The 13,247-nt window shown below is 44.8% G+C and overlaps 2 protein-coding genes across 2 annotated transcripts; one reads left to right on the top strand and one right to left on the bottom strand.

The window, feature by feature from the left end:
- Positions 1 to 96: 96 nt before the first annotated feature.
- LOC108076573 (platelet binding protein GspB-like) lies at positions 97 to 5,066 on the bottom strand. Its single transcript, XM_041776864.1, has 6 exons — positions 5,049 to 5,066; positions 4,728 to 4,941; positions 2,869 to 3,464; positions 2,604 to 2,736; positions 2,306 to 2,487; positions 97 to 1,623 (listed from the first exon to the last, which is right to left on the bottom strand). Exons 1-6 carry the CDS (start codon positions 5,064 to 5,066, stop codon positions 97 to 99), a joined length of 2,670 nt encoding a protein of 889 aa, XP_041632798.1.
- Positions 5,067 to 5,114: 48 nt separating this feature from the next.
- LOC108076787 (uncharacterized) lies at positions 5,115 to 10,153 on the top strand. Its single transcript, XM_017169794.3, has 4 exons — positions 5,115 to 5,288; positions 7,832 to 7,959; positions 9,710 to 9,763; positions 9,904 to 10,153. The coding sequence occupies exons 1-4, from the start codon at positions 5,195 to 5,197 to the stop codon at positions 10,117 to 10,119; spliced, it is 492 nt and encodes a 163-aa protein (XP_017025283.1). The 5' UTR covers positions 5,115 to 5,194; the 3' UTR covers positions 10,120 to 10,153.
- Positions 10,154 to 13,247: the final 3,094 nt, after the last annotated feature.

Genomic DNA, 13,247 nt, shown 5'->3' with positions numbered 1-13,247 from the left:
CATAAATCAATAAGGCACGACTCAACCGGCACTTCTAAGGAAGTGTTCTACAAGGAATTAATATCCCCAACAAGGAAGTCTATATATTGTTAGATCTTACAGATACAACATATATATATTTGTAGTACTCACTTGCTGGACCACGATGGTGGCGCGTGGTTGTTTGCAGACGGCAGCTGCCTCCAGGGGATTGGCGGTCACATTGATGGGTCCGCCGCCACTCTGGCTGGTACGATCCTCCGTCTGGATGTAAAAGTGCTCCTCCTTCTGCTGGCGCTGCTTGCTCTTAAAGGAACGCCGGCGGGTCGAGTCCGTGGGACTAACCGCGGACTCGCTGCCCGGACTGGGCATCATATGGTGCAGATTCAGCATGGAGCCGGATCTCGAGCCAGAGCCAGAGCCATGCTTGGGCGGGATCTGCTCGAACTTGCTGGCGATGTCCTCGAACTTGTTCAGCTCGGCGTAGGAGTGATCGCTGGGCGAGGAGGAGGACTTGGCCTGGGGATAGAAGGCGTCCGACTGCGGCACATACTGCTGATTCTCCCGTATGGTCGTGTGGATTACAGAGTCCGGCCGGATGCGTTTTGAGTTCTTGCGCGACGGCGGACGGTCTCGCTCACGGTCCCAGTCACGCTGCTCCTGATAGTGCTGTTGTAGTTGCTCCTGGTGGCTCAGCCGTGAGTACTGCTGGAAGATGTCCGCCCCGGATTTCCTTTCATACACGGAACAGTTCTCCGCCTCGGAATCACTGCTATTACTGGCCGTGGTGGAGCTGGGCGCAAAGCACTCTCGCTGGATGCGCTCGTAGTCCAGTGCCTCCCGGTCAAAGGGGAACATGGTCCCAGGTCCTGTGGCCTCTCTGAGGCAGCGTTCACTGCTGCCACTCGATGAACTGGAGGAGTACTTCCGCTGCTGCTGGGCGGACGGGGAGAGCTGATGGGGCTGCGGCATGTTCTGAGACTGGCGCTGCTTCTGCTTCCCGCCGGAGCCACCAAAGAAGTTGGCCTCCTTCATTGTGGGCGGCGCCGAGCTGACCTTGGCTATGGCCCCCGTGGCGGCTGACGGTGCGGTCCGACGTTTCTCCCGCTTAGGACTCGCCCGGCGACTGTGCGACGGCGACACGCTGGGCGAAATGTGATTGGGATCCCTCTCCCGAGGACGCAGCTTCTTGCTGCGATTGCCCAGGCTGTCGCCACTACGCTCGTCATCTTCCTCGTCTCCTTCGCTGGCAGCCACGGCGCCACTGCCACTCCCTCCACCTCCGGGTCCAACTCCTCCTCCTCTGACTCCGGCTCCAGCTGCTGTCTCCCCACCCACTCCGGCTGCTGTTCCTGTTCCTGTCCTTCCTGCCTCATTACCATAGCTCTTGAAAGGAAAGTGGCTGGCGGACTTCTCGCTGCTGCGCGCCGACTTCGGCGACTGCGGGGGATCAAAGGTGAAGTGCTCCCTGGCCCGGGTGGGCGGTGGAGCCGTGCTGGGCTCTCGCTCCTTTCTCTCCCGCTTCTCCTCGCGCTGGCTGCCGGGCGAGTGACCGCTGCCAGTTGGATGGCGCCGCTGCGAGGAAAGCAGGGGTGTGGTGGAAGTGGGTTCGCCGGTAAGGATGGACAGGCAGGACTCCTGGCTCTGCAAGGAAGTAAGGGAGATGAAGGAGAATGTAAAAATAGCTGGTTGGTTGTTCTCTTAAAACCCAAGTTTCCTGATTGTTATATTTAGGTTTTTCGGAAATCTCAAAAACTTCAAGAAATCTATTACATAAACCGCAGAATAATGGAATATATACTTTAAGAAGTTTAAATTTTTGTTTACTATTCTAATTCCCAGCTTAAATAAGATAAATATCTTTAGTTAACATAATATTCAAGCATTAATACATATTTTAAATCTGCAAAAAATACCTGGAAATGTTTTATAATACTTTGGACAAAATAAATACACTTTACTGAAAAAGTAAAACACTGACACAAATAACAAAGTTTTCCCATTAATTTCCACTCTTCCCAGAACTGAAATTGGTCCAAAGCTGTTCTTGATTTTGATACATGATGACCCTGAATTGCCTGTTATTAAATTCTCAGTTTTTAAGTATTTAAATCGGAATTCAGCCAGAACCGCCCCCGGAGAGCTTGGCAACGCAATCCCAAATATCTGGCTTTAAAAAGCAATAATATACAATTTTAGGACGCCCTTCAGCCTCAGCCTGGGCCACTCCAGGTCCCAATACGCAGTAAATAATCGCATGATTCAGTGCCGGAAGTGGTTGTCGGCCAAGCGGATTTAATCCGGAATTTAATTCCGCTCCCCGTACCTCGGTGCTGTCCTGCAGATTTATATCGGGCCTGGGCGGGTACCTCGAGCAGCTCGTTAGTTCCAGCTCGGTGGCGCCGCGTCCATTGGCAGCTCCCTCGTGCTCCGAATCGATGTGGACGGCGGTGAGCAGCGGCTCCTCCAGCGAACTAAACAGCGGCTCGCTGGGACCCGAGTTGTCACCTGGAAAAAGGTAAAGAAAACCGAAACAACAGAAGGCGCGGGTCAGATTGATTAGTTGATTAATTAATGCGGCCGCGCGAGGACATCAATCAAGCAATCAGGATGCACGGACTTACCCAGGTCCAAGGAGTCGCACGTCTCCGACGTGTCCGTGTGGGTCACATTCGTGATGAGCGTGCAGGCCGAGTCCGTGGACGTGTTGATGTTGGTGTCCGGTATAGAGGCGGACGAGGTGCCCATCACCACCAGCTGGTAGAAAGACAGGAAATCCATTACTTTAGTACAGTAGCAGTCGGATAGGGATTTAAATTCTTTAAGGGAAAAGCTTTCAATCTATAACTTTTTCTATCTTATGGGAAAACCTTACTTCTAGGTCCTTACCTTGGGCACTCCGCCCGCTGTGGTCACATTGTGCATGGAGCTGTGGTATGCACTGGACACCGGATTCAGGGGCAGTCCATTTAGAGGAGACGCCGAGCTTGTCGAGGCATTGATCTTGTTCTTGATGCTCCGTCCGCTCTTAAAATAAAGCCTTCGGAGAGCCGTGGCTGCTGATGAGCCGGACGTACTGAATCCATCATTGTCCGAGCCACTGGAGTTGCTGCCGCCGGAAAAGATGCCCGAAGAGCCATTCAGCTGGGCTGCCGCTCTGCTAGCCGTCGGCGTTGAAGACTTCGATTTGGGTACATTGCAGGGCAAGGAGGTATTGGAAACCCTTCTACTGCCGGGACGCGGCGATTGGGACTGCGATTGGGATACATTCTGGGCTTGGGTCTGGGACTGGGCGGGTGAGGCTGCTCGGGGAGCGGGCGGTGACTTGTTACTTCCATTGCCCGACGGCTGGCCCAGTGCCAAGGCCATCATTGCTGCCGAGCGAGTGCTCGCGTATCCAGCTGGTGGCTTGGACTTGCCAGAACCGGAGATGGTGCTGCTGTTGTGGTTACCCTGTGAGGCATGGGCTAGGGATGCCGTCATGGCTGTCGATTATGAAAAAGAGATGAAAATGGGTTATATTCGAATGCATTCCTTTGAGCTGCGGTTTCCTATTCAAATTGCAAAGTCAAAGCTCTAGTTTTCTGCGAAATATTGAATTAATTTTAAACCACCTTTGGATTATTTCCTAGAAATTCTTGATTGTACTAAACGGCTCGCCTGACTTGGCTGGAATATCGTACCCTATCGCCCCAACCACATTCGCTGGTTAGCTCCTAAATCAACAAATAAAATCAATGAGCTATGGCGTGACACCGGGCACCTCGTCGAACCCCAAAACCTCGTGTTGATTGTATTGGCTTGCGGCTCACATGTTGCGCCATTAAGTGACTCAACCCCCAAGGGGGGTTCTACGCTCCCGCTCAGAAGAGTGGCGTGTCCACTGGGGACTTTCCCTGGCCGCAGACAGGGGAGAGTGAGATTTTCGCACGTAAACAGGGCGAACTTTTCGTGGAAAAACAAAGCACACAATCAAATAGCGCGCTGAGATAATAATCATCAAATAATCGAATTCCATTCCACAATTAATTGTGTGGACGACGGAATATCCCGGTCTTCCTCCTTACTCCCTGCCATTACCCACTCAGTTCTAGTTCCTGTTGTTGTTGATATTTATCCGGGAGAGATTCCCCATAAGCTTAGTCGATGGGCGGCGACACAGTCGGTGACGGAGGTCAGGGAACTCGTAGCAAAAAAAGAGGTCGACTCCGGCAAGACTTTGGCCCAGAATTCGCGCCAAGTTTGACAGGGCCGGAAATTATACGGGCAGGGGGCCATTTGCATGTTGCCATTGTACATTATTTACACAAATGTCGCGAAAAGTATGTCAACTATCAGCCATCAGGCCACAAATCTTATCCTACACACAGAAAAAACGAAAATATGTCCAGAGCCCAAGGCTAGAACATTCGCAAAAGCTTCTCATGATATCTGAATCCCTAGTGGACATATGTTGCTTCATTATTCAGTTTTTCAAAGTGGAATATTTTCCATTTTAGCCTTGGAAATGAATTAAATTTAATAATCTAATAGATTCAGAGCTCTTGAATGTTAACTAAATCATTTCCCAAACAATTAATTACGCTCTTTAAGATATTCTTTGTGTTTGTCTTCCTTAATTATCTGTGTTCCCTTTTTGCTTTCTCCTTGCTGAATATTTGCTTAAGAATGCACTCCCCAAGCTTTAGCTAATGACCAATTTAGTTTCTTGATTAAAGCTTATCCTTTTTCCTTCAGTATACACTTACCTCTGGCTCCTGCTCGACTCCTGGATCCGTCTGCTCCTCCTGCTCCGGTGCTGCTGGCTGTGCTACTGGCTGTTGTGCTGGTGCTGGTGGCGGAAGATGTAGCGGAGGCGGAGACGGAGGCCGGCGGCGATGTTATAGGCCCCGCGAGGGCGGCGTGGGGCGTTGGGCTGCTGGTGTCGCGGAAGATGGGGGAGCCGGGGACATAGCGGTCGGGCTGTAAACAAGTAAAAATAACAAGTAAACTATAGAGTGCTTTCCGCTTAATTACAGCTCAAACAGGGTAGAGTTGCAGTCTAGATAAGGTGTGAGTACTACTCGTACTCGCACTCGCTCGTACATTGTTTGCCGTGTGTCAGGCATCAATCAGAGCGGACAGCTATCGAACTCCACTCGAGTCAGTCAAGTGCCAGCCCTTGAATAGCCCGATTCCGGATTGGCGTCGGGGAATCTCAATAGAAGTCAGCGCCATGAAGCGCTCACACGGGCTGTCAAAAGCCGTACTTTTCACGGGTCTCTGTGCCGCTGTAGCTGTCGCCTTAATGTCAGCAGGACTCTCGAATGGTTTGTCTACGGGTCCTTTTTGACACCTCACCCTAAAATCACTCGGTGGTTCGCTTAGCAGGTCATTTTCCGCTTAACTAAATTAGCTGTTTTATTGCGAAATTAGCATTCTACGACTCATAACTCAGTGGCAATTTAGCGAGAAAAATCAGGTGAATTTGAAATGTTCTTGGCACTCATTTTCCTTCCCGCTTATTTTTCTGACATGGACGCAGACATAGACCCCCATTCGATTCACAGAACTTGGGTGTCTTCGGTTCTATTCTCGTGGCACAATTCGGTGCGGTTCACTTCGCCCTGTTTCGTTGAGTTCAGCTGTCGACGTCACTCGCTTGTGACCGCACTCAGATTTATTGATTGCCTCACAAAAGATGATACAAATCATTTTTCAGAGATCTCCACTCCGAGTGCCTAACTACCCGAGTTCTTTTCCATGAAGATACAGTGGTATTGGGGGTGTTGAAAACAGCCTGAGAGGGCAGCGAACTGATTTGAATTGTGAGTGCTGGAGGCCCGTAGGATGGGGCTATCTTTAGAATAGAATCGTATATTTATGTAAATTTCAAAGGACTTTTGTTATATTTAGGCTAAAAGGTCCATAAGCTGCCTTCTGGTGTCAATAGAGCGAACTGGAGAATGAATTTAAGAAGGGATCTTATTCTTAGAATGAGAATTTTACGAATATATTACTCATACGCCATGATGGCCTACTGTCTTTTTGCTTTAGTGCAGCTGAAAGTTTAAATAGAAAGTGTTAAAAATAGTAAGAACAAGAAAGAAACTAACTTTGGCCAGCCAAAGTTTGTATACCCTTGCAGGTAACAATTAAAATATATCATAACTAAGCCAAAAATACATTAATTTCGATTCGGAAAGCAGTTTTGTGTTAGTTTTTATTAATTTAAAAAAACTGCATACCAAATTTAAAATTTTAAGAAATCAAAATTTTTGGCCATTTTGCTAAGTTTAATGATGTAACCCCTTATGAAATTTCGCAAAAATTACAAAAAAATCGATTTCTTCCGGACATGTCTAGAAAGATGAACATGTTAATGCTGATCAAGAATATATATGGTTTATGGGGTCGGAAATGATTCCTTGACTTAAAAAATATTATTTTGTATTATAAAATTGGATTTTTTATATTAAAAAACTTTTTGATTTTTTTTAAATTAAAAATATCATAACTCGGCCAAAAGAGCATTAATTTTAAATCGGAAAACTGTTCTGTGCAAGATTTTCTACAGTTAATAAATCTGCACACTTTTTCATTTTAAAATTTTGAAAATTCAATTTTTTATCAAAATCAAAAATTTTAATGATGTAACCCCTTATAAAATTTTGCAAAAATGGCCAAAAAATCGATTTCTTTCTGACATATCTAGAAAGATTCCCCTGTTGATGCTGATCAAGAATATATATACTTTATAGGGTCGGAAACGTCTCCTTCACTGCGTTGCAAACTTCTGACTGAAATTATAATACCCTGCAAGGGTATAAAAATTTATAAAAGATTATTAATCCCTAAATAATTTATAAGCTTTCTTCTCCATATAATTCCTTATATAAAAACCGCCTCCCAAGGAATTATAATTATTTACATGAGTAATACAATGACATTCATTAAAATTGTTGAGCCAAGTTACATATAAAATTATTTATAATTATGTAGCCATTTCGCATAAATTTTCTTAACGATGCACTTACAAAATTAAATTTATTTACATGAGTAATCGCTCGATTTTTACAATATCTTGACACCTATCTAGAGCAAATATCTAAGATAAAATCATTTAAATTTTCTTCGCCGAACTGAGACCATTGTGACTGTTCACGATGATATAATATTCTATCTTTCGAATACCGCGAACCGCATCGAAGCGTGCCAAGAAGAGTGATCAATGCGGCCAGAGTTTTATGCAGAACTCATAATGCAGAATCGCAACAAAAATAGAACGCGTTTGGGAGCGAAGGACTGTGATATCGCTTCGCAACAGAGTTGTTGTTGGATCTCAGCCGCCTGCTCAATGCCTTCTGCCGGGGACCGACCGATCTCGAGGGTCGGCCAAAAAGTCTCGTGTCATCAATCCGTTTACACATCTCGGCCAGCAGTGGCCACTGGTCGGTCGTTCGGTCTGGCCATTGACGTCATTGTTATTACACAAAAGGCTGAATCAAATATAGAATTAGTTGTATACGCTATATCTACATATAGCCGGGGCGATACATGTCGAGGACGTTGTCGTGCCACTTGGCAAATAGACAGAAAGTCTGCTGCCAAAATTCTCACTTTAATTCAATTAATTATTGTGTTTTTATAGATGCTTGTGTTTGTTGTTATTGCCAGAGCTAACGCTAGCGGGTGGCTATTAATAAATTCTAAGAAAAGCACAAAAGCGACAACGCGATCATGACGATGATCATCAAAATCAAATTTAAATTCGAAAACAACGCAACGCAACGAAACGAAGCGAAACGAAAGCGAAAGGCAACGTCATGACCTCGTTCAATCCTCTAATATATTAAATCCGTGTATATTGCAGCGCTCGATTGCTATGTGTGCAGCTACTTGGAAAGCTACAACGATACCTCCTGTGTGGACAACCCCAGGGCACTAAAGGTGCTCAACTGCAGCATGAAATACTGCGAGACGGTGCGGATAGAACTGAGGGTGAGTTCTGGAACAGAGGGAAGGTTCCTAGGTACCTTGGAAATACCCAGTTAAGGTTTAAATGATGACTTAACAAAATGCATACTGTTGTTATGTTTCGCAGCTTAAGATTCCCTTTGGAAAATATGATACCTATATTTCAATACTAAATTCAAAGTTATTAAATTTTTTATGCTCTGAACCCTGATATTTAAAGGGGAATATATTACAAAATATTTTTAAAAATGAAACATATTTGACTTTAGCATACATGAGAATTTGTTGCCCCGCACAAGCACCCATCACCATGAGTGTGGGAGCAGTTTGGAGATGGGAAAACTTTCCCCCTGGTCGTAAAACGCCCGTGGAACGTGCCACAAATGTTCCCGAGCGCCGGCAAAACGGGAATTGCGGAGCGTTTAACTCTTCACGTATGCCGGCAACCATCTGCAGGCACACTACCCAGACCCAGTGCCGCAGCGCAGCTGTTGCGGCAACAAAGTAACACATGGAATGCTTGATTTTTATGCATCGCTCAACTTTGTTTGGCTAAATGTTGCCATAGCGAAAGTTTCGCCTCTTTCTGAAATTAGCGACTCTCACGTAAAGGACACGAGCAAACAAAAAAAAAAAAAGGAAATGGAAGAAGCCATTAAATCGTGCCAGCACTCTACTTCGACTAATTGAATCCAGAGCTGCAGCTCTCGCCCAGCCCACGCGGCGTATGAGCAATGCGAGTGTCAAGGAGTGTAAGGCCTTTAAGAACAGAAGGAATGTTGGTTAATCAAAACTCATGTTCTTAATTAACTCTCAGAACTAATGGGAATACCTGAGTATATTTGCAATTTCGGTATAAGCTAAAATTAAGCGTTGCTTTGGGAGTTATAGTCCAGTTTCCTTTTCATTTATATAATCATTATAAATATTCAATTTTTTCAATTTAAAAAAGAGCTCGTTTTATGTCGAGAGGACTCTGGGCTGCAATCAAATGCAAAAGCCCTGCTTATTTTTCCTGCACGTTTTCCACCGTATTAAGGGACCACTTCTGGCTTTAATTTTCAGCAGTAAGCGGCTCAAATCAAGAGGGCCAAGCTGAAACCAACCAGACGGCGGGCGTAAAATAAGCAAAACCAGCGAAAACAAAGTGCATAAAAAATCCATTACCATAATTTAATGGAAAGCCAAAAAGGCGTATAAAGACCGCCGCATATACAGAGACACCCATCGACACCCATCGACACCCACAAACACACAGCCAGGATCCCATTCTTTTGGCTAGAAGGCTTAGGCCAGCTTACATCCCCCACAAAGTCAACTTTCTAGCCTGTCTTTCCATAGCCAGGATGAGGTTCGAATTTGCAAGTGCCTCATTAGACCAACCGAACTTGCTGATTGAATTTTCGGGGGATCAAAGAAGCTATCGTCCACCTACCCTATCTCAAGGCAACTCTGTATGTTATGCGCACTGCCTGTGCAAACTGCAATGCAATTAAAACTTGGTCCGTCTCCGGGCCGGAACTTCCCTCCACTATGTGTCCCAAGCGTGAACTTTGTTTACGCATTAGCTTTGGGGCCTTAGATTGCTTCGGTGCCGCAACTCTGTACATTAATTACTTTGCCGCTGAAACGGGGCCAAATGCAAATTCGATTCCCGAATCGCGGATGAGAAATGCAAATATGTAGGTCCTTGTGCCGGAGAGAGTTGATAGTGTCGTCAATCAGTTACCAAGATATTAGTAATGTGGACTCTTAATTCCCATTTCTATTTCAGCGCAACCCGAGTAAGGTGGTGTCCTTCTCACGGGGCTGCCAGGACGTACCTGTGGTAAGTCAACTATCTGATATTAATAACCCAAAAGGCCAGTCTGTTAATAATCATTGATATGCTAATTTTAACACTTAATGTCAAGTTATTATTTTCAAAAATTATGCAATTTATATTGATAACGTTTGCCCCTTTAACAGATGCTGTATGGCAACATTCCAGATGAAACCTTTCGCACCTACTACACCTCTTGCCAGCAGGACTTGTGCAATGGCCACAACGGAAGAATTAAGAACTCCACAAGCGGAACGGGAGCCATACACAATGGCATCGTTCCTGGGAAAAATGCAGGCCATATAGTTATATTTTGGCCATACTCTCTACTGATGGCCATAATTTTGCCACTTGTGCAGTAAGAGAGTGGCTGAGATTTCAATAAAGAAATATCTAAATAATAATTTTTGAATCTATATTTTCTAGAAAACTCAACCAATTAATGAGGCAATAATTTCTGAAATCACCACCCCACATCATTGCCCCCATATGATTCTAGACATTTCTAGATTGCCAAGTTCCAGTCGGACAAGTTTAAAGTGAAAAGCCCCAAAGGCAATTACATGGCTATTAGGCTTCGGAATACGTGCTAATTTTTGTGGTTAGAGGCCATTTGCAGGCTTTGACAAACTTTTGCGTGACTCTGATGAAGGATGCAGGATACAGGATACAGCATACAGGATACCGCAGGCTCGCCACGAAGCCGCAACGGTAATTGCAGCGGCCGCCAGGCTTTTAGGCTTCGAATCAAAAGGTCGCCGGGCACTTCCGGCATGTCCACACGCTCAAATGGCCAAGAACGAATATGAATTCCAGCTAATGGCACACTAATGACGCCTATCTAATGGATTCGCTGACATCTTTACGCAATGAAAACGAAAATTCAAGTGCAAATCGGCAAGTGCGAGCAAGTGAAAATGTCTCCAAGGTTGGCCCGAATGCAAGCCCAATCCGTTTATAAATTGGGTAAACAATCAGTCCGGCTGTTTGCTCAGCCCCATTTGAGTTGCACCGAATAAATCGTAGAACTTTTCGAGTCCTTGACTTCCCCTGTGTGTTTGTGTGTGTGTGTGTGTGTAAACATTTGAATTTTTGTTTGCAGAGCTTCACGCATTAAAGTCTCCTCCCTGCCCCCGCCGCCGCCGCCATGTGTAACGCCCGGGAGTTTCCAGTTTCATTTGACACGCTTTTTTGGCGCTCTCATCGTCGCTTTTGGCCAACACGACGGCACAAGGCAAACAGTCAGCAAACAACCAACAAACAGCCGGGACAACAACAAGGATATAGCCTTCTCCTCATCCGCCCACGCCACCGCTGACATGACAAGTGGCCGGTGCCGCCCCCATCGCGTTTCCCGGAAAATTTCATTCCCGGCCAGACATCAAAAATCGAAACTCCACCGGGATCCAAAATGGCAGTTCCATCAGCCGGACATGTGCTCCGGGAAAATTGGATAAAGCGCGGATAGAACAGGACCTTCATAACATTTTCCAATGAATTGGGTCCCTTTTGCTGAGGAAAATAATTCACTTTGAATATTCAATTAGTTGTACTTTCAAGTCGAGTTATTCAAATTATAAAATGTTATCCCAGTGGGACATGTCAATCTGAATAAAAGAAAATAGCTTTTATTAAGAAAACTCGTCGGAATAATTTAAAGAGTTCTCTTAGGCGTCTTGAATACGACACATTTTTTATCATTAAATATTAAAAACAATTGAATGCAATGAATAAAATATTAAAGAGGCCTTTCTGTCATTTGAACTTTACCCTTTTCAAGGGTAAAACCCTCTTTAAAATTAAACAAAAGCAAAACAATCAAAACTCGTAAAAATAACATAATCACAGCACTTTTTGGAAGAAGTTTTCCCCTTCAAAAAGCAAATTAAAATTTTTTACAACGGTCCCAGTGATGAGTACAAAGCATTTATTTATTAAACAAACACACACATTCGCAAGTAATTCATAAAACATGAAAGCTAAACAAACTTTTTCCAAGACGACAAATTCCTGTGACCGAAATTCGGGGCATTCCCTAATTAAAATGTTTTCCAGTCACGTGAAGGCAAGTTGTACAAACAATTATTTGTAATTTTTAAATGAAGACAGCAGTCAGCAGCAGCAGGAATGCAAACGTCAAGGTGGAGGGCACCCGGAGCGAGTGAGGGTACTTAAGAAGCGCCCGGCTTTCGGGCAGGAAGTCATTTTTTCTCGGCAAATATTGACTTGATCCCAATAGCCAGGCAGCGCTGTCGAAGAAGTTGAAAGCATTCCATTCCTCCAGTCAGCTTGAGGTGTGTGCCTCGGCTCCCAAGTGAAATGTGGGCGGTGGAAAGGGGGCGGCAGAAGATACTACGATGCTCACTTGACAGTGGCCACCGCAGCGGACCATAAACAACAGAGGCAGAAGAAAATGGCCAGCGGTTTCGGTACACTTTTATTTCCCATTTGCAGTTAACCGTCATCCCCCACAGAGAGCTGGGGAATATTCTTCGTTTCCCTCTTTGCACAGGGAAAAAGATGTGTGAAAGTTGTAAGGTAAATTAACAAACCAATAAAAAGTAATTAAGTTGTATGTATTATGCATCTGAATTTCAAGGAAATCAGAAAGAACGAAATAATTTCTTTATATAGAATACTCATAATAAAATTCAAACAAAAATTTTTTATAGATTGACTTTCTTTCTGTTGCTTTAATGCTGAAAAAAATGTATAATTTGCAATATAATTTTTATGCATTATTGACATCAAAATTACTAGTTCCTTTACACATTTTCCCTATGTGTAAAACTGTAAAAAAAGGTGTGCACCCTGCACCAATTGTAAATTCAGTCGTCTTGAAATGGGGACGCCGCAAAATGTTGACAGTTCTCGGGGGGATGGGGCCACATTTCTGAGTCAGCGGGTTGTCTGCGCTGATGGCCTGTGGATAGAATGGGAATGGGGTTGGCCTGGCTCGGTTTGGGTTGGGTTCGGTTCGTGGGGAATTGCAAATAGTTCTGTCCGATTGTGATTCCTCCTCGGTCTGGTTATGGCCAATTGCCATTCATCCGACAATGGCTGCCGTCCCGCGCCCGATAATTCCGCCAGTGCGTTGAACTTTTCCGTCTGGACAGCCAGTCTGGCCGACTCCGGGACCGGAGAATGGAAGGGGGACTTGGAAATAATGACACAAAGCGAAAGAAAACTGCGTGCCGGAAACTATGCAACCCTTGTCTGCAAATGGCCGCTGCATTTGTGCGGGTATTTATTTGCCTCTCCGTGCACCTTCTCCGATCCGGGGGATATTGTCCTATAAAATCGTCAATTTATTCCGCCCAAAAAATAAAGGAAGAGGGTGAGAACAATTCACATTCATGATAAGTACCCAGCGCCGTCTATAGATATGCCTCATCAAAAACAAAAATTGAGCATGTGTTATAAAATTCATTTTGACAAAATTCCCAGCAATAATAATACAAATTAAAAAAATTATAAAATCCCCGAAAGG

The sequence above is a fragment of the Drosophila kikkawai genome, chromosome 2R (assembly GCF_030179895.1).
Source record: "Drosophila kikkawai strain 14028-0561.14 chromosome 2R, DkikHiC1v2, whole genome shotgun sequence".
NCBI classification, from domain to species: Eukaryota; Metazoa; Arthropoda; class Insecta; order Diptera; family Drosophilidae; genus Drosophila; species Drosophila kikkawai.
The sequence above is the reverse complement of the archived record's forward strand: the minus strand, read 5'-3'. Positions and strand labels throughout refer to the sequence as shown.

Coding starts and splice junctions, on each gene's coding strand:
- LOC108076787 (XM_017169794.3), top strand. CDS start 5,195: ATGAAGCGCTCACACGGGCTGTCAAAAGCCGTACTTTTCACGGGTCTC. Junction 7,960..9,709: donor CGGTGCGGATAGAACTGAGG/GTGAGTTCTGGA, acceptor TTTCTATTTCAG/CGCAACCCGAGTAAGGTGGT. Junction 9,764..9,903: donor GCTGCCAGGACGTACCTGTG/GTAAGTCAACTA, acceptor CCCCTTTAACAG/ATGCTGTATGGCAACATTCC.
- LOC108076573 (XM_041776864.1), bottom strand. Junction 2,737..2,868: donor CAGCGGGCGGAGTGCCCAAG/GTAAGGACCTAG, acceptor TCTTTCTACCAG/CTGGTGGTGATGGGCACCTC. Junction 2,488..2,603: donor GTGCGACTCCTTGGACCTGG/GTAAGTCCGTGC, acceptor ACCTTTTTCCAG/GTGACAACTCGGGTCCCAGC.